At 39.9% G+C, this 20,312-nt stretch overlaps 1 protein-coding gene across 1 annotated transcript in view; it reads right to left on the reverse strand.

The window, feature by feature from the left end:
- EML6 (EMAP like 6) overlaps positions 1–20,312 on the reverse strand; it is a 178,409-nt gene that overhangs the window by 26,647 nt on the left and 131,450 nt on the right. Inside the window, exons 28-29 of the mRNA XM_069768872.1 lie at positions 3,445–3,523; positions 719–848 (exon numbers count right to left, since the gene is read on the reverse strand). Of these exons, the coding sequence (XP_069624973.1) occupies positions 719–848; positions 3,445–3,523 (209 nt within the window). The remainder of the gene's footprint in view (positions 1–718; positions 849–3,444; positions 3,524–20,312) is intronic.

Raw genomic sequence — 20,312 nt, forward strand, 5'->3', positions numbered from 1 at the left:
TAGATTAGCGAAATTAGGATTATTTAGTCTAGAAAAAAGACGACTGAGGGGCGATCTAATAACCATGTATAAGTATATAAGGGGACAATACAAATATCTCGCTGAGGATCTGTTTATACCAAGGAAGGTGACGGGCACAAGGGGGCATTCTTTGCGTCTGGAGGAGAGAAGGTTTTTCCACCAACATAGAAGAGGATTCTTTACTGTTAGGGCAGTGAGAATCTGGAATTGCTTGCCTGAGGAGGTGGTGATGGCGAACTCAGTCGAGGGGTTCAAGAGAGGCCTGGATGTCTTCCTGGAGCAGAACAATATTGTATCATACAATTATTAGGTTCTGTAGAAGGACGTAGATCTGGGTATTTATTATGATGGAATATAGGCTGAACTGGATGGACAAATGTCTTTTTTCGGCCTTACTAACTATGTTACTATGTTACTATGTTGTTACTTATGACTGTGTTTGAAACTGTTCAACTGTAAAGCGCTGCGGAATATGTTGGCGCTATATAAATAAAGGTTATTATTATTATTAAAAGTAAAGCACTGATCTTTGCTTTAATTTGGAGCTGTCACATCCCACACATAAGGAAGAAAATATCTCCATATGCTTCTGTATAAGTCTCTTCAGAACCTACCAGTCATTAAAATACCCCAATTTGGGCAGTACAAAAAACATGAACCTGTGGAATTGATATCATGGAGAAAATAATAACCATACCTGCAGAAAGGCTCTGTACGATGCTAGCGGCAGCTGTGTGATAGATGATATCAGCACCATCATTGAGGTAATGGAGGTTGTTTCGACAATCAAAGCCTCGGTAGCCAAAAACATGTTCCAAAGAGAGGTCCTGAAACACAACACAACATAGTGGTAGCCTAAAATGCAGACGAGGCACATTTGAGGGCTAATAAAGAAAGGGAAAAGAACTGGAAACAAACCGGCATGTCATTGCTGAAATTATATAAGGTTTGGCGGATCTCTAATACCCATTTACACACAGTCATCATAGAGGATGGTTTACCCCTCAGACTGCAAGAGGAAGCTTATGTGGACTCAAAGTGTCCATGTATCACATGGTGGTTGTGTTAACTTTCAGGAACAACCACATGGACATAAAGTATGAAGTTTATCCCTTATTCATAAGGGGTTATGGGGAAAAAAATAAAAAAAAATAAAAAATTATATATATATATACAGTGGGGCAAAAAAGTATTTAGTCAGTCAGCAATAGTGCAAGTTCCACCACTTAAAAAGATGAGAGGCGTCTGTAATTTACATCATAGGTAGAACTCAACTATGGGAGACAAACTGAGAAAAAAAAATCCAGAAAATCACATTGTCTGTTTTTTTATCATTTTATTTGCATATTATGGTGGAAAATAAGTATTTGGTCAGAAACAAAATTTCATCTCAATACTTTGTAATATATCCTTTGTTGGCAATGACAGAGGTCAAACGTTTTCTGTAAGTCTTCGCAAGGTTGCCACACACTGTTGTTGGTATGTTGGCCCATTCCTCCATGCAGATCTCCTCTAGAGCAGTGATGTTTTTGGCTTTTCGCTTGGCAACACGGACTTTCAACTCCCTCCAAAGGTTTTCTACAGGGTTGAGATCTGGAGGCTGGCTAAGCCACTCCAGGACCTTGAAATGCTTCTTACGAAGTCACTCCTTCGTTGCCCTGGCGGTGTGCTTTGGATCATTGTCATGTTGAAAGACCCAGCCACGTTTCATCTTCAATGCCCTTGCTGATGGAAGGAGGTTTGCACTCAAAATTTCACGATACATGGCCCCATTCATTCTTTCATGTACCCGGATCAGTCGTCCTGGCCCCTTTGCAGAGAAACAGCCCCAAAGCATGATGTTTCCACCACCATGCTTTACAGTAGGTATGGTGTTTGATGGATGCAACTCAGTATTCTTTTTCCTCCAAACACGACAAGTTGTGTTTCTACCAAACAATTCCAGTTTGGTTTCATCAGACCATAGGACATTCTCCCCAAACTCCTCTGGATCATCCAAATGCTCTCTAGCAAACTTCAGACGGGCCTGGACATGTACTGGCTTAAGCAGTGGGACACGTCTGGCACTGCAGGATCTGAGTCCATGGTGGCGTAGTGTGTTACTTATGGTAGGCCTTGTTACTTTGGTCCCAGCTCTCTGCAGTTCATTCACTAGGTCCCCCCGCGTGGTTCTGGGATTTTTGCTCACCGTTCTTGTGATCATTCTGACCCCACGGGGTGGGATTTTGCGTGGAGCCCCAGATCGAGGGAGATTATCAGTGGTCTTGTATGTCTTCCATTTTCTAATTATTGCTCCCACTGTTGATTTCTTCACTCCAAGCTGGTTGGCTATTGCAGATTCAGTCTTCCCAGCCTGGTGCAGGGCTACAATTTTGTTTCTGGTGTCCTTTGACAGCTCTTTGGTCTTCACCATAGTGGAGTTTGGAGTCAGACTGTTTGAGGGTGAGCACAGGTGTCTTTTTATACTGATAACAAGTTTAAACAGGTGCCATTACTACAGGTAATGAGTGGAGGAAAGAGGAGACTCTTAAAGAAGAAGTTACAGGTCTGTGAGAGCCAGAAATCTTGATTGTTTGTTTCTGACCAAATACTTATTTTCCACCATAATATGCAAATAAAATGTTAAAAAAACAGACAATGTGATTTTCTGGATTTTTTTTTCTCAGTTTGTCTCCCATAGTTGAGGTCTACCTATGATGTAAATTACAGACGCCTCTCATCTTTTTAAGTGGTGGAACTTGCACTATTGCTGACTGACTAAATACTTTTTTGCTCCACTGTATATATATATATATATATATATATATATACATATATATATATATATATATATATATATATATATATATACACAGTGTATATATATGACAAGCCAGTTATCCCCTATCCATGAAAAATGTGATACCTTACTGATCGCTAGGGGTCCGACCACGGGAATCCCCAGCGATTCCGAAACTGAGGCAGTGGTCGTACCCCCAATGATCAGCAAGTTATCCCATAACCCATTGATTGGAAATAACTTGTTTGTAAAAAAAACCAAAAAACCCAGATCCTCCCCTCCTACAACGGTGCCATTTCTGTGATATCGGTGCCAGGTTTCCCAGGTGTCACGTGACAGTCATGGTGCCTGAGCGCTTTAGCCGATCAGCGGCCGCGAATGTTCTGTATTCCTCATGCTTTCTTTGACCGTTCCAAGAAAGTGTGAGTGAAGTAGCCCATTAGTATCTGTGATTGCCTGCAGTACTCACTTACCAAAACCCGTCTATGATATCGCTGGAATGGTGCTTGTGGGGGAAGTGAAGATTTATTTTATTTTAAACTGAACAATGGAGTATTTAAGAAAGGGCTGACCCGATTGGTGGGCAATCTCTTTTATGCAAATTCTCAATTAACATCAGAACAAAAACAATGGTTAATATTTACCTCAATGATTTTCTTTTTCTTATTGATGTTATTCTTCTGCAGCTTTTCAGGCTGAGGAGCCGCTCGGCTAACTGATGGTCTAGAAACACGGAAGCAAGAAGCTCATCAGAAGAATTATAGCAGACGAGAACTCAAACTCAATTTTTCCTATTATTATACTCTTTGACTTTCTTTTTTTTTAATAAAGTGGACTGACCATCTCTACAATAAACCATTTGTGCATTTAGTTTGTTACATAGGTGCAATCCCAACGACCATTCCCCCGATCAGCGCAATGACGAGGCCACAACACTTCTGCTGGTGGAGTATACCCGTCATTGTTCACATGCACAATCTGTATCGGACACTGCAGCGCCTCTTATTCTCCTAAACGGATGTGTATATGAAACAATTAAGGGGCTAAGCACTTGCAGATGCACCGCGGCACCAAATTGCGCTTATATCAAGATGATAGAAGCTGAGCCAATATTGATAAAAAAATGGCTTATTCTAAGGATGCTATAGTTCCTGGAAACCAAGATAAGAATTCAGTTTTTTTCTGATTGTTTTCTAGCGGAAAAGCCCAATAATGTGCAGTGCGCACACTGCTGACATCTCGTGGTAAGAGCTGGCCGTTAGCAGATGTTTGGCAGATTGATCAATTGTTGCAAAAAGTCACAAAATTTAGGCACATGACACCTGCATAGTGAGTGTATCATCCCACTAGCAGGGGCAAGCACACTATTGCTACAGCCTGTGCAATCATACAGAGGAACAGTGGGCAAGGTCCACCGTCACCTCCTGCAGTTTCATTTATTCTAAAAAGTTAAAAACAGCCTACTGTTTAATATCATAGTTTATTTTAATAGAGCTCAGAGCCCATATTTTCTAAAAAAAAATAAAAGTCCAGAACACCCTGGAATATAGGCTGAACTGGATGGACAAATGTCTTTTTTCGGCCTTACTTACTAACTATGTTACCCTGCTTTCCTTTATACAACTATACAAATAACATTTTGGCTGTCTGCGACCACTATGGAGTGCGTCAATGACTGCCTTCTGGACATCTGTCAAGTCAGCAGTCTTCCCCATGATTGTGGAGCCCACTGAAACAGACTAAGGGACCTTTTTTAAACTCTTAGGAAGCCTTTGCAGGTGTTTTTTTTGTTAATTACCGGTATTCTAATTGACTGAGATAATGACTTAGGTTTTCGTTGGCTGTAAGCCATAATCATCAACATTAACAGAAATAAACACTTGAAATAGATCACTCTGTTTGTAATGACTCTATATAATATATGAGTTTCACTTTTTGTATTGAAGAACTGAAATAAATTAACTTTTTTGATGACATTCTAATTTAGTGAGGAAATCCTGTTTAGTAAAAAGATCCTGATCAATAAAGTGTGTTAACACTTTATTGATCATTTACAAAGGTCTCTGGTTTTAGTCAATCTGCCGATAGGTGCATTTTTTTACAATCTTGACAATCTTACTTTTTCCAAAAAATTTAGAGTACCTTCTGTAAGGTGATGTATAAATTTCATGTAAGTTTCCATGTAAAGATCAGCCTGTATTAAAGATTTACCAGTTTGGTACAGGTACAAGAACCATGATAATAATGTTACCATACTCTGTTCACATACTTTATACTTCTAATAATGCTAAAGATAAAACCAAATTACATTTGTGAATTCATTGTAACGTGATCTATGGCATGTCTGCAACAATAATTATCACAATCTTCAACTTTACCTTGATCCCCTTGCAAGCAGCAAATAAAACCAAGTGAAAAACTTAGTATAACTTTGCTGAAGATACCCGAGCATGCCTCACATGCACAAGCAAGGGTCAGATGAGCTTTGATTTGCTGAACAAATCAAATGAACACATGCCAGCAACTGTAAGGATACACATCATAGAGCGCAGTGGGGAAGGAGGCTCACACTCGCTGAGAAAACATATAAATCACAGTCTATGTGATAAAAGCCCAAAGGAACAGGAGAGCATTCAGACAAAGCAGCCTATTTACTAAGCTTTGGATTTCACAGCAACTCTTTAGAATTTGGTGTCTCAAGATCAAACAGCCATGATAGGAGAAATATAGGGATAAGTGTTCTCCTTAGGTCAATACAACAACATTTGGGGTCACATAGATGATCATTTTTACTCAGCCATGATCATATGCATACATTTATGATGAATATATTGCACATGAGACCACGGATGACTATATGTCGCACAATGTTTTATGTATATGTTGCACAATGTTTGATGAGTCACAAAATGTTTAATATTTGGAACAGGTTAAAAACAATTCTCAAACTGGTGTTATTAAGTTATTAAAGTTTGGATGACAATATCTTATGTATGACCAATCAGTAGAAACATCAAAAGAAGATGAAAAGAGTCTCATGATAACATCTGTACCACTTACTGCACATTGGTTATACTTTTTTTTATCAGAAGAATCCATTAGTTTACTCTCAGTGACTTCTTTATTTGGATCTCGTATAAAATGACTTGTCATGGCAGATACTAGCTGAGCCATTAGTGGCAGCGACCCATTGCACAAAAGTCTGAAGAAATGGACAAGAGGTCCAGTTGTTTCTTAAACCAAGCACAGGAGGAAAAAATGTGATTCCTGTGACTCTGGCTATTGAATGAGGATGGATTGAGTATCTCAGTGATTTCCCCTAGACGCTTATAAAGGCTAAAAACAGTGGTGCGCAAGGAAGAAAAAAACAATATTGCCTAATCTACATGTGCCAGGGAGGTCAGATTTCAATAAGATCAGTAAAGAAAGTAAAGAAGTAAAGTACTCAAACACCCATGCACTGCAATACAGCAGGAACCTTGAAATAGAGATTTTATGGCAAGAGACTACCATCTAAGATCAGGAAACTCTGGCTAAAGCGAGCATACCGCCACCATAATTCAACTTCAATAAGAAAATGTAGTCTGGTCTCATAAATCGCTATTTTTGCCTCACTAATGAGATGCTTGGATCACACTTTGCTGTAAACCACATTAAAGAGGTTGACCCCCTACTTCTTCATTGATCTAATCATGGGGGTGCGAGACCCGACACCCCCATCCACCAGCTGTTACCGGCATCGGCTGGAAGTTCTTGGATGCTACCAGAACACGGCAGTTCATTTCTATAATGGCCGCCGCCGGGTACTGCAGATCCACCCACTATTCATGTGAATAGGGAGTGGAACTGCAGAACTAGGCCGTGACCACTGTAGTTTTGACAGACCTGCGGTATTCCGGTAGTATCCAAGACATTTGAGCCGCCACTGATAACGGCTGATCGGTGAGGGTAACCAGGTGTTGCACTCACGCCAATCAGCTATTGATAGCCTGTCCTAAGGATTGGTCATCAACTAAAAAAAAAAAAGTAGTGAACAGGTTGTTTTAGGCTACAGTCACATGTCAATGTATCTGGGTTCCATTTTTTGTATTGCTAGAACAGAAAAACAGTATTGCAACAAGAACTTTTTCTTCTATTCTAAAGAACGAACACCAAACAAAACTCACAATAATCAATTGGGCCCCTTCTGGCTTCTCTTTGCATAACTGATGCAACAGATCACTTTTACACAGGAATTCTGTTTGCCTGTTCTTAAAACCGCACAGACAAATGGAACAAACGGACATGTGAACTCAGCTTAATACGCAAGCCTCTGTTTTCTGCCAAAAATTATGGATGATCACTCTTTAGACCACTTCTGAAGGTGGTAGAAACAGAACATTCGAGTCTTGAGGATTTCAACTGCAACTGCATAACGTGGTTAACCTTTAATTAGTCGCGTAGGGTCCATTGGACTCCAAACGAGTTTGTTTTCATCATATTTCCGCAAGAGTAGAAGGTAGGTAACCATCTGTTTCGGTAGCTTCCTAGATCAGGTGCCACTCCCTCCTCAGTGTAGAGGATATGTGATTCTTGTGCCGAATAATTACTTGTTTTTTAATTGCACATAAGTAGTTATTTAAATGTTGTTGATTACTAAAAATATTACATTATGGCTTAGCAAAGATGCTAAGTAAAAAAAATATTCTTTATTATATGTTGTTTATTTTTCACTATGAAAACTGGGGTCTCATGGACCACACGCGACTGTTAGCGTTAAGTATTCTGGTGCGACTAACTGAAGGCTAACATTAATTAAAATCTGAATGATTCTGGCATCCTGCTGAAATAACAATATTTAAATTACCTCTACTCCAGAAGGAAGATAATTTTCTATCCTGCCTTTAGCGGATATCCCATAGGGTAGCCACCTATAGAAGCTAGAGATGCCATTTTCTTCTTTCTGGTGGACAGCCGATTTGTATTTTTTTTCCCAGGTAGAGTTGTATATAAAGCTCCACACAACAGCTAGACCTCCATGAGGACAATCCAGGGCCAAATCCATGACCCAAAGTAAGAAAGTAGTTCTGAGAATAAAGGAGACTCTATCCTATACTTGACGAATATACCTAATGAAGAGGTCACTGAGTGACTATACAGCAGTTGTTCCATCTGCTGTAATTAAATTAATAAAATTGGAATCAATCCATGACATCTGTTTTAGTGCTACTAAGTGGTATCTTGCTGGAGATTATTATGTACAGTAGGAAAAATAAGTATTTGATACACTGTCGATTGTGCAAGTTTTCCCACATACAAAGAATGGAGAGGTCTGTAATTTTTATTGTAGGTACACTTCAACTGTGAGAGACAGAATCGAAAAATAAAAACAACCTTGAAAATCACACTGTATGATTTTTAAATAATTAAATTGCATTTTATTGCATGAAATAAATATTTGATCACCTACCAATAAGCAAGAATTCTGTCTCTCACAGACATGTTTGTTGTTCTTTAAGAAGTCATCCTACTCATTACCTGTATTAATTGTACCCGTTTGATCTCGCTACCTGTGTAAAAGACACCTATCCACACACTCAATCACACTCCAACCTCTCCACCATGGCCAAGACCAAAGCTCTGTCTAAGGACACCAGGGACAAACCTGTAGACCTGCATAAGGCTGGGATGGCGTACAGGACAATAGGCAAGCAGCTTGGCGAGAAGGCAACAACTGTTTGCACAATTATTAGAAAATAGAAGAATCACAAAATGACTGTCAATCTCGCTTGGTCTGGGGTACCATATAAGATCTATCTTGCAGGGTAAGGATGATTCTGAGAAAGGTCAAGAATCATCACAGAACTACATGGGAGGACCTGGTCAGTGGCCTTAAGATAGCTAGGACCACAGTCTCAAACATTACCGTTAGTAATACACTATGCCATCATGGATTAAAACCATGCAGGGCACGCAAGGTCCCCTGCTCACACTAGCACATGCCCAGGTCAGTTTGAAGATAGCAAATGACCATCTGGATGATCCAGGAGAAGCATGGGAGAAGGTCATGTGGTCAGATGAGACCAAAGTAGAACTTTTTGGTATCAACTCCACTGGCCGTGTTTGGAGGAAGATGAAGGATGAGTATAACCCAAAGAACACAGTCCCAACTGTGAAACATGGTGGGGAAGCATCATATTTTGGGGAAGCTTTTCTGCAAAGGGGACAGAATGACTGCACCGTATTGAAGGCAGAATGGATGGAGTCATGTATCTTGAGATTTTGGCCAATGACCTCCTTCCCTCAGTAAGGGCATTGACGTTGAATTGTGGCTGGGTCTTCCAGCATGAAAATTACCTAAAAAACACAGCCAGGGCAACTCAGGAGTGGTTCCATAGGAAGCATTTCAAGGTCCTGGAGAGGTCTAGCCTGTCTCCAGACCTGAACCCAATAGAAAATCTTTGGAAGAAGCTGAAACTCAATGTTGCCTAGTGACAGCCTTGAAACCTAAAATATATCTGGAGAAGATCTGTATGGAGGAGTGGGCCAAAATCTCGGCTGAAATGTGTCCAAACTTGGTTAAGAACTACAGGAAACATTGGACCTCTGTAACTGAAAGCAAAGGCTTCTGTACCAAATATTAAGTTCTGTTTTTTTATTGTATGAAATACTTATTTCATGCAATAAAATGCAAATTAATTATCTAAAAATCATGTACCTATGATAAAAATTTCAGACCTCTCCATTCTTTGTAGCTGGGAAAACTTGCTAAATCGGCAGTGTATCAAATACTTATTTCCCCCACTGTATGAAGGGCATTATACACTGTATATAAAAAAAGGCAATGACAGTGGTCATGGAGCTCCATACTTCTTCAAAGGAGCAATTTTCTAGTGTGTATTGCTCAATCTAGAGTGGGTAGGTAGGTCCTACAGAAGGGACAAGTAGAACATGTTAACTAAGGATCAAGTATACCTATTGGTAAGAGAACAAGAATTTGACTGGAAGACCACAGTCTTGTAAGTATAGCACTGATTACAACAAGCTTCAATACTTCTCCAGAGACATAACTCGTTCTAGGGCATTGAAGCTGGTAGGAACCTTGTTTTTTCCTCAGTATATGTTGCATAATTAAAAGAATATAAATTAAAGATCTATTTAAGGGCATGATTTTTTAAACAGGCGAGTTATTGTTGATTTTTTTCTTACTACTGTACACCATGTTCCAAATTATTATGCAAATGACATTTTTCTCGGATTTTCCTAAATGGTCGGTGCAAATGACAGTCTAATAAAAGTCATCACCTGTTAGAGTATACATCGAAATTTATTGAAGAAACCTCCCAATGATAACAGTATAATTTCCAAAATGAATAAAAACTTAAAATGCACTGTTCCAAATTATGTTTTAACCCTTTCATGACCCAGCCTATTTTGACCTTAATGACCTGGCCGTTTTTTGCAATTCTGAAGTGTCCCTTTATGAGGTTATAACTCAGGAACGCTTCAACAGATCCTAGCAGTTTTGAGATTGTTTTTTTGTGACATATTGGGCTTCATGTTAGTGGTAAATTTAGGTCGATAATTTTTGCATTTATTTGTGAAAAAAATTGAAATTTGGCGAAAATTTAGAAAATTTCACAATTTTCAAATTTTGAATTTTTATTCTGTTAAACGAGAGAGTTATGTGACACAAAATAGTTAATAAATAACATTACCCACATGTCTACTTTACATCAGCACAATTTTGGAAACAAAATTTTTTTTTTGCTAGGAAGTTGTAAGGGTTAAAATTTGACCAGCGATTTCTCATTTTTACAACGAAATTTACAAAACAATTTTTTTTAGGCACCACCTCACAGTTATTGTACAATTTGTCCTGAGTACGCCGATACCCCATATGTGGGGGGGGGGGGGGGGGGGGGAAACCACTGTTTGGGCGCACGTCGGGGCTCAGAAGGGAAGCAGTGATGTTTTGGAATGCAGACTTTGATGGAATGGTCTGCGGGTATCATGTTACGTTTGCAGAGCCCCTGATGTGCCTAAACAGTAGAAACCCCCCACAAGTGACCCCATTTTGGAAACTAGACCCCCCAAGGAACTTATCTAGATGTGTGGTGAGCACTTTGAACCAACAAGTGCTTCACAGAAGTTTATAACGCAGAGCCGTGAAAATAAAAAAATCACTGCGTTTTACCTGCGGATTTACCGTGGATTTCCAGTGTTTTTTGTGCTGATTTCACCTGTGGATTCCTATTGAGGAACAGGTATAAAACGCTGCGGAAACGCAGCGTTTCTGTGTGGTATTTTCCATACCATGGGCACAGCGGATTTGGTTTTCGATAGGTTTACATGGTACTGTAAACCTGATGGAACACTAATGCGAATCTGCAGTGGCCAATCCGCTCCAGATCCGCAGCCAAATCCGCACCGTGTACACATAGCCTTATTCTAACCCTAACCCTAGTTCTAACCCTAACCCTAGTTCTAACCCTAACCCTAGTGGAAAAAAAATATTTCCTTTATTTTATTATTGTCCCTACCTATGGGGGTGATAAAGGGGGGGTTAGTTTACTATTTTTTTTTATTTTGATCACTGTAATAGGTAACGAATCTGCCGGCCGGCAGATTCGGGGGGCGCACTGCCAATGTGCCCGCTATTTTGGAATATGGCAGCGCCCATGGAGAAGACCGACGGACAATGGAAGGCTCGGTAAGTATGAGGGGGGGAGATCGGAGCACGGGGGTGGGATCGGAGTACGGAGTGGTGGGATCGGAGCATGGGGGGAGCGGACAGGAGGACGGGGGAGCAGACAGGATGACGGAGGGGAGCAGAGCAGTGTACAGGACAGAACGGAGGACTGGGGAGGAGATCGGTGGCGGTGGGGGCAGATCAGGGTTTCCAGCCATGGCCGATGATATTGCAGCATCGGCCATGGCTGGATTGTAATATTTCACCAGTTTTCATAAGTGAAATATTACAAATCGCTCTGATTGGCTGTTGAAAGTGAAACAGCCAATCAGAGCGATCGTAGCCACGGGGGGGTGAAGCCACCCCGCCTGGGGTGAAGTACCACTCCCCCTGTCCCTGCAGATCGGGTGAAATTGGAGTTAACCCTTTCACCCGATCTGCAGGGACGCGATCCCTCCATGACGCATACGCTGCGTCACAGGTTGGATTGGCACCGACTTTCATGACGCAGCGTATGCGTCATAGGTTGGGAAGGGGTTAAATAACTGAAAATGCTCATTTGTGGAATTTGCAGCATTAGGAGGTCACATTCACTGAACAAAAAAGCTATTTAAGTCAAAAACATCCTAACAGGCCAAGTTACATTTTAACATAGGAACCCTTCTTTGATATCACCTTCACAATTCTTGCATCCATTGAACTTGTGAATTTTTGGAGAGTTTCTGCTTGTATTTCTTTGCATGAAGTCAGAATAGCCTCCCAGAGCTGCTGCTTTGATGTGAACTGCCTTCCACCCTCATAGATCTTTTGCTTGATGATACTCCAAAGGTTCTCTATAGGGTTGAGATCAGGGGAAGATGGTGGCCACACCATGAGTTTATCTCCTTTTATGCCCATAGCAGCCAATGACTCAGAGGTATTCGTTGCATCATGAGATGGGGCATTGTCATGCATGAAGATGATTTTTCTCATGAAGGCACGTTTCTGCTTTTTAGACCATGGAAGAAAGTTGTTAGTCAGAAACTCTGTATACTTTGCAGAGGTCATTTTGACACCTTCAGGAACCTTAAAGGTTCCTACCAGCTGTTTCCCCATGATTCCGGACCAAAACATGACTCCTCTACCTCCTTGCTGACGTCAAAGCCTTGTTGGGACATGGTGGCCATCTACCAACCATCCACTACTCCATCCATCTGGACCATCTAGGGTTGCTCGACACTCATCAGTACACTAGACTGTGCCCAATGCAACAGTTTCTGCTTGTGAAAACTGTTTAGGGATGGTAGAATAGTAAGGTTTATGCACCACAGCAAGCCTTTGAAGGATCCTACACCTTGAGGTTCGAGGGACTCCAGAGGCACCAGCAGCTTCAAATAACTGTTTGCTGCTTTGTAATGGTATTTTGGCAGCTGCTCTCTTAATCCAATGAATTTGTCTGGCAGAAACCTTCCTCATTATGCCTTTATCTGCATGAACTCTGTCTGTGCTCTGTTTCAGTCACAAATCTCTTCACAGTATGATGATCACTTTTAAGTTTTTGTGAAATATCTAATGTTTTCATACCTTGTCCAAGGCATTGAATTATTTAACGCTTTTCAGCATCAGAGAGATCCTTTTTATTTCCCATATTGCTTAAAACCTGTGGCCTGCTTAATAATGTGGAACATCATTTTTAAGTAGTTTTCCTTTAATTAGAATCACCTCGAAAACTAGTTATCACGTGTTTAAGATTGATTTCAGTGAACCATTGAGCCCTGAGACACAATACCATCTATGAGTTTATTTGAAAAACAAAACAATTAAATCTTTATAACACTTAAATCCAATTTGCATAATAATTTGGAACATGGTGTATAAAAAATGGTTATGAAATTCAGTAATGATTAAGCCTTTTAACGACTAATAAATGAAAGGTCACAAACTCAATTTTCGTATTTACTTAGTATATAGGCCCCAAAGTGTAGGCTGCTATTAAAATATAAATCACAATCATGGGGATGATCTGATCTGATGTGTATTAATCACAATTATGTCAGATCAATATTTCTTATTTTAAATGTTATGCTTGCAAATGCTCCTATACCTCTAAAACTTGGAAAGAGGAAAAATAAGCCAGCTCACCCGTGATGCATAAGCCAATCTTCGGCAGTACGGACCCGCTGTGTCCAGGCATGTAAAATCTAAAAAAGAAGGAATGTCCAGCTTCACCGAATCCGGTGAATCATGACCATGATTAAGGGAGCTTAGTCTCCAGAAACGCGTTGAGATTCCTACCTATATGGTTTGTGCTGAAGTCTGTATCCTCCATGTTTAAAGTTTGTGAATAAAGAAAACTCTTTTTTACAGATTCGGTGAAGCTGGACATTCCTTCTTTTTTTTATTTTATACCTCTAAAACACCAGACACAAATCCACCCAATCCAGGTCCAGTGCTGTTTAGTGGTGTAGCAGGGCTTCAATAGTACAGCACACATCACTGCTGCAGCTAATCACTGAGCTCAGTAGCTAATGCCATTTATATGTACAGAAATGCTATCCATAGAAAGGGACGTTCCCTCACAAAGACAAAGCCAGACGTTTTGTCAGACATTTTCTGTTCAGGTTGGAAATTGAGTCCATTCAAATCATGTAATTTGTAATGCATAGATGGGCCATGTCTGAAAGCCATCTTACAGAGAGCAGCAATGGCTCTTTGAGGGGGTTTTGAGCATGGCAATCTCCTCTATGACATCCATGCGCCCTATTAAAGCATATGGAAAGGCATAGTTGTCATAAATGAATGCTTTTAAACCCCATGCATATAAAGAATTAATCTTAATTATCTGATTGTATTGCCTATTTTCTGTTTTAATTATTTATATAGGTAAAAACATCACAGATAATCTTTAGAGCCGCTAAAGCTTTGTCCACTTGCAGATTTTTTTTGCCCTATGTAGATTTCAGAGCATTTTGGATGAACCTTTAGGGGCTGCTGAGATTATTCTTAGTAAATTTAACTAAAGAATGAAAATAAAAAATAGGCAAGAAAATCAGATAATGAAGCACCTCCCAAAGCATATCAGATTATCTATATCAGAAGGCCACTAATCAATACCTGATTCTGCGGCACTATACGACCATGAATCAGCGGACAGTCTGCATTAGGTCGCTCAGTGAGCACTGACTGCCATCATTCTCATCATTTACTTGTTATCAGTTTCTATCCTCTTACATTGCAGATAAACACATACCGTAGTTAGAATATTCCTTATACGACAGTTCTATGTGTATAATTACACGATACAGAATCTCTGTATATCCTCAGATGTCTATATCTAAAAAAATAGAAAAAGTCTCAATTCAGCCCTCCACTCCTGTGTCAGAGATAAGTATCTCAGGAGACCTCCTGGACAGACCATCTGTGGTCGGGTGTGGTGGATGGAGTATGCACTGGTCTGGCTTCCAGGTCAAATAGTTCTCAATGGTCCAAAAGGAGATGTTCTCCAGCACCAAAGGAAAGTAGTTAAAACTTAACCTCTAATCATATGCAATAAAAAAAAGGAGAATGTACACATATTAAAAAAAAAAAAAGAAAACCCATCATTCTTACAAGTTTCAGGTAGAATAACCTTTAATCACAGCTGATTGCTCATAGCTATGATTAAGGGTTATTCTACCTGAAACGTGTAAGCATTTTGAGATTTCTTTTTAATATGTGTTAACTACTTTCCTTTGGTGCTGGAGAACATGCCCTTTTGTCTATATCTCAGTTATTCTTCGTACCAATATTCCCTATTTTATGTTAGTGTTGCCTAACTAGTGTCTCAATAGTTACAAGTGGCTCTCGGTTCCCTGCATGTGGCATCTCAACTATTGGACACGATTGGCACCAGGCATTCTACCGCAGTTCTAGAATTTAAAGGCAAAAACCATATCGCTAGCAGTTAATATTAGGGTAAAAGATCATCATTCGATCATATCTTCAATGTGCTTTTGCTTTTTCTTAGATATAACTATGATATAAACTAGAAATAATAAAGTATATTGCTATAAATGAAATGTCCACTGCAAAAAAAGATAAATTGTATAATAAAAAATTATGTAACTTAATGAACATAGATGGACTTTTGAAGACAAGTCTAAAACCAAAAGCTGGCCATTCACAGGAGACATTTCTGCAGGAAAGGTGATAAATGGATGATCAATGGGCAGAAGGCGAATTCGAATACTATAACCCCTTATGATCATGAGCAGAAGGATCCCAAAATACCCTGTGTAAACAAATTGTTAGTGAGCTCCATTACCAGTCCATTTGAATTATTGAGAGAAGGGACTTTGGGACCCTTGTTCTTATTACTGTTAGGGCTCTCAGTGGTCAGAAATGCTTATTGGAGTCTCAGTGGTCATACAAGCTCATCATTGCCAACATGACACAGAGGTCTTTGGGAACTGCAGACGTCTAGTGATAAAAAAAAAAAATCACCTATGGAATAGATGTGGATGTTTATGGGGCAAACTACCAATTTATGGTGGACATGCCACATGCCACGGGAGTCTAGAGAAATAGCTGTCAAGTAAACAGGCTGGCCAAATCAGAGGCCAACACAAATTCTGACACTGGAAGGTTCATTTATCTTAATAGAAACACGACATCAATCGTATCCATCGTATTGATGTAAAGAGCTTCCATCAATGAAACAAAGCCTAAAACTCCACCATACATTCCCCCATCTCTACAGACTCCCCCATACACAAGCTCGGCTTGGCTGAGCGCGCCTAGGTTCTCTATGAGACAGCAGCTGACAAATTCCTCTGGTTGCTTACAAAGAATCGGCCATGAGAAACCCAACAGTCCAGATCCTGGCCTCCTCACCCAACATTATCTGTCAGGGGGAGAGTTGGGAAGTCCCATACACATTACACTGGTAGCCGAATCTAAAGGCATAGATAGCCCCTCCGAATGCTGCCATATAGTGTCACCATGAGGGACTGTGTTCTGGCTTTGAAGTGATGCTTCAAGGGCAGAATAACTTTATATTCTTACATGCGTTGGAATATGTCATGCTTTTTTTCCTAAGAGCCACGATAAGAGCCCACTGAAATCTATTCCTTTTATTCTTCCCTCCTAGGGGAGATAAACTCCAAATCATAGCATTGGAGGCATACAGCAAAAGTCAACAGAAAGCTACAAGTGTTGTATAAAGCTATGTTCACATTACGTTGCTGCCACCTGTTTGTGGATCTGTTGGAAAAACGCAATTTTGACATGTCTATCAGGGATTCGTTTGCAATTAATCCTAAAAAAAAAATGAATGCAAATTGATATTAAACTGAAACCAAAGTCTCACTTTTTAAACAGATCCATCAACAGATCCATTTTAAAATCTGTTTGCATCCATTTTTGTTTTGTTTTGAGCTAATTGGATTTTACTATAAAAAAAAGATCTGTAAACGGATGAGAAAATGAATGTCCACGCATTATAATTTGGTTCCCATACAATTTATTGTTTAAAAAAATAAAATGGATCAGTTTTTTGGACTTTTTTTTGGATCATTCTAAAAGATTACAGATTGAATGGATGCAATCAGATGCATTTAAAAAACAAACAAATGTAAAAACCCATTAAAATGAATGGGTCCTGTAATTCAGCGATTTAGTTTTGTTTTTTTAATTTCCCCAAATGGATCATAAAAATGGAAATTAAAATGAACACGTGCACGCAGCCTTACAAATCTGTACAAAATGGATCTGTAATACAGCGATATTGTACTTTAATGGGGCTGTCTGGTCACTCCAAATGACGGCTATGTCTTCAATATCAGATACTACACACTCAACAGAAGTGTGCTTTGCAGTCCTGTTCAAAGTGAGTACCGTACATCCGGTGACTGCCAGAGCAAAGGACTGCTGATCGGTGGGAGTTCTGGCTGTCAGACCCCAACCGATCCGATACTGATGACCTATTGTATAGATTGGTTAATGATCTGCTGTGATCAGACAACCCCTTTAACCCAAGAAGACTGAGCACAACCAATTCAGGAAGGCTGAATTATGAGGGAAGAGGTATCCCTTACTCCCCAAAGGGTCTAACCAGTAAATGATCCCCTTCTCGGGCACAAGAGCAATTTGGAACAATTTGTTTCCATTTGATATAAAGTCTTGAATCGGGTAAGTACAACATAAATGTTAGATAAATGCAGTAGTGACTTCTGAGAGTCGTTCAGGACTAGAAGTTCAGTTCTAGCGATAATGATACAATGAATATACATTTTATGGCTGTATGGTTCCTTTCCCGATGCTATCACTACTGGAGATGTTGGCGGACCACACACAGTTGATAATACTTAATGACAGAGATATGACAATCAGACTGCAGTGTGATGTATGGTCGTGTCAGCACAGCTCTAATTTATATGTATGTAAAATAACATTTTCTGTTGGGATACTTACTTGACAATGCCCTGCCTCCAAAGGAAAGCAGATTAAAACACAATACAAATATTAACCGTTTTCTTCCTCGCCAGCACAAAACAATCAGGCCGCACATTAACATTCATACAGAACACGGCCAGACACGAGAGGATGAAATCACAACTCATTTACAGAAATATTACACATCTGAAGAGTTCACAAAATGTACTGATTGTATCAGGATTAACCACTTATTAACATAATATCAGCACCAATGCTTATCTTCTCCTATGCAGAATTTATTATTTGGCACACAACTACATCATATGTAGAAGAATTAGTTGTTTTCATATACTAAGCGCACAATTTCACTTTTCATATAAAGGAAATAATAGCAATAATGTGAAATCAAAAATATTTCAGTCCAAATTCATGGAGGTCTCAAAAGTAATACACTTATCTACTTGATCACTCACCCTTTTCTGAAAGGGACACTGGCAACTTTGGCTGGGGAGATGCTGACTATCGCAATCCTCAATAGGATAACTGCTGAGAAATGTCTGTCCCTGTGATCGCTGCATTATCACACGTCTACGTTTCTTGTAATCTCCAGAAACCAGGCAGCCGGGTCTTCGACAAGCAGAAGCCGGTCTTCGACAAGCAGAAGCCGCTCTTACTTAATGACTCATAGATCTCTCTTCTATAATGTCCATACTCTCTAACCCAGCATATAGAATGCGGTTTTGAAACATCATTTTAAAAGGGAATGTGCAAGCACAAAATGACTGTCCAAACCAAGCACAGGCGCCCAGTGCACGCTTGGTGTGACCAAAAAATTTAAAGCACCTTCACTCCTATTTGTTTTTAATCTATCTCCACCTCTTCTTTCTTGGATAACAGATCTGGCTTTACGAGAGTCAGAGTAGGGAATAGATGGATGGAAAACAAGTAGTTGGGAATGTGAACCAATCTCTTTGGTCACTCCAAGGATACTTGGTTTGAACATTCATTTGTTCTGATAAACTTCCTCAAGGAGTTTGTATGTTCTCTCCGTATTTGCGTGGGTTTCCTCTGGGTTCTCCGGTTTCCTCCCACATTCCAAAGACATACTGATAGGGAATTTAGATTGTGAGCCCCATCAGGGACATGATAATGTGTGCAAAACTGTAAAGCGCTGCGGAATATGTTAGCGCTATATAAAAATAAAGATTATTATTATTTAAAATGGACTCCAAGATCTCCTGACATATTTCTTTTAGTAATTGCTTGTTTCTCCTGAAGACTTCAATGCTAAGTTTCTATTTTGGTACTATTGATTGTGGAGTTCTTCTGCTATTCCTCCTAGAAATGTATTTATAAATTGACAACTGGGTGTACCTGCTGGGAGAGTGTGCTTACACTGAACAATAACTGGACCGGAAAGTGTGTAAGGGCATGCATCTTTCACAAAGAGAAAAGTAACACCCAGTTTATAATGTAGAGGAGTGTAAAAATATGGAGATATTAAAAAAGATGCTTCAGCATTTATATTTTTGGGGGGATACAATTTATGAAAGCAGACGTGAGGAGGGCCACCAGGTCCTCTGCAAAAGCATTTTCATAGAATACATGCAGCAAAGTAGAGGAACCCAGAAAGTATGCTGCCTCATAAGAAAATATGTCTAGGACTTGTGTGTCCTATCTAAGCAGGAACTATGCAATATAGAAATATAGCAATTCTTTCACTGTTTACAACCTGGAATTGCAAGAATAATTTATGATAAGAAAAGTGCTTTATCATGCTGATATTGGATTATTTCCAAGCTCCAATCCATGCCCACAAGAAATATTCAGGCTTTAAGCATCTGACACTTACGTCATGATCTTTAAAAAGTGAGAGGCAGTGAGGGGGCTCATATACGAGGGTCGGTACGTGTCCCCCAGAATGTGCCTACAAACATACTTAACCTGCTGGAGAATGTTGAAATCACAGACACAGCTGTGGCTACAATGCAAAATAAAAGAGAGTGTGGACTTGGGCAAGCTATTTGACAAAGTCAGATTTAAGAAACCTGACATGGGCTTTTAATTTTGGAGAGATCTGTAAGAATGGTAGTGGGATGGGTCTCTCCCTCCACTCCGGATTTTGGGAGTGGCCCATGGCCACGATTCCCATTTAAACTTTCAGCTAAGGTTTGGGTGGGTAAGTATTGAGTTTTGCAAGCAACAGAGCAGGAGGCTCTATGTAGGACAGATGTGTGTGAAACTAAACACAGACCAGAGACTTGAGCAAGCCATTACATAACCCACAGATTATACGGTGGTGCAGGTTGCCCATGTCAACGGACTGACTCGGACGTTCTGGCTGCCAACCGGACAAGAACATTTTTTAAGTTGGAAAGTAAAGATGTTTAAGCTGAACTTTCTTGTGTCACTGCCTCATTGCAGCACAGACACAAAATCCGCAGCTTT

The sequence above is a fragment of the Ranitomeya imitator genome, chromosome 5 (genome assembly GCF_032444005.1).
Source record: "Ranitomeya imitator isolate aRanImi1 chromosome 5, aRanImi1.pri, whole genome shotgun sequence".
In the NCBI taxonomy this organism is placed as follows: domain Eukaryota; kingdom Metazoa; phylum Chordata; class Amphibia; order Anura; family Dendrobatidae; genus Ranitomeya; species Ranitomeya imitator.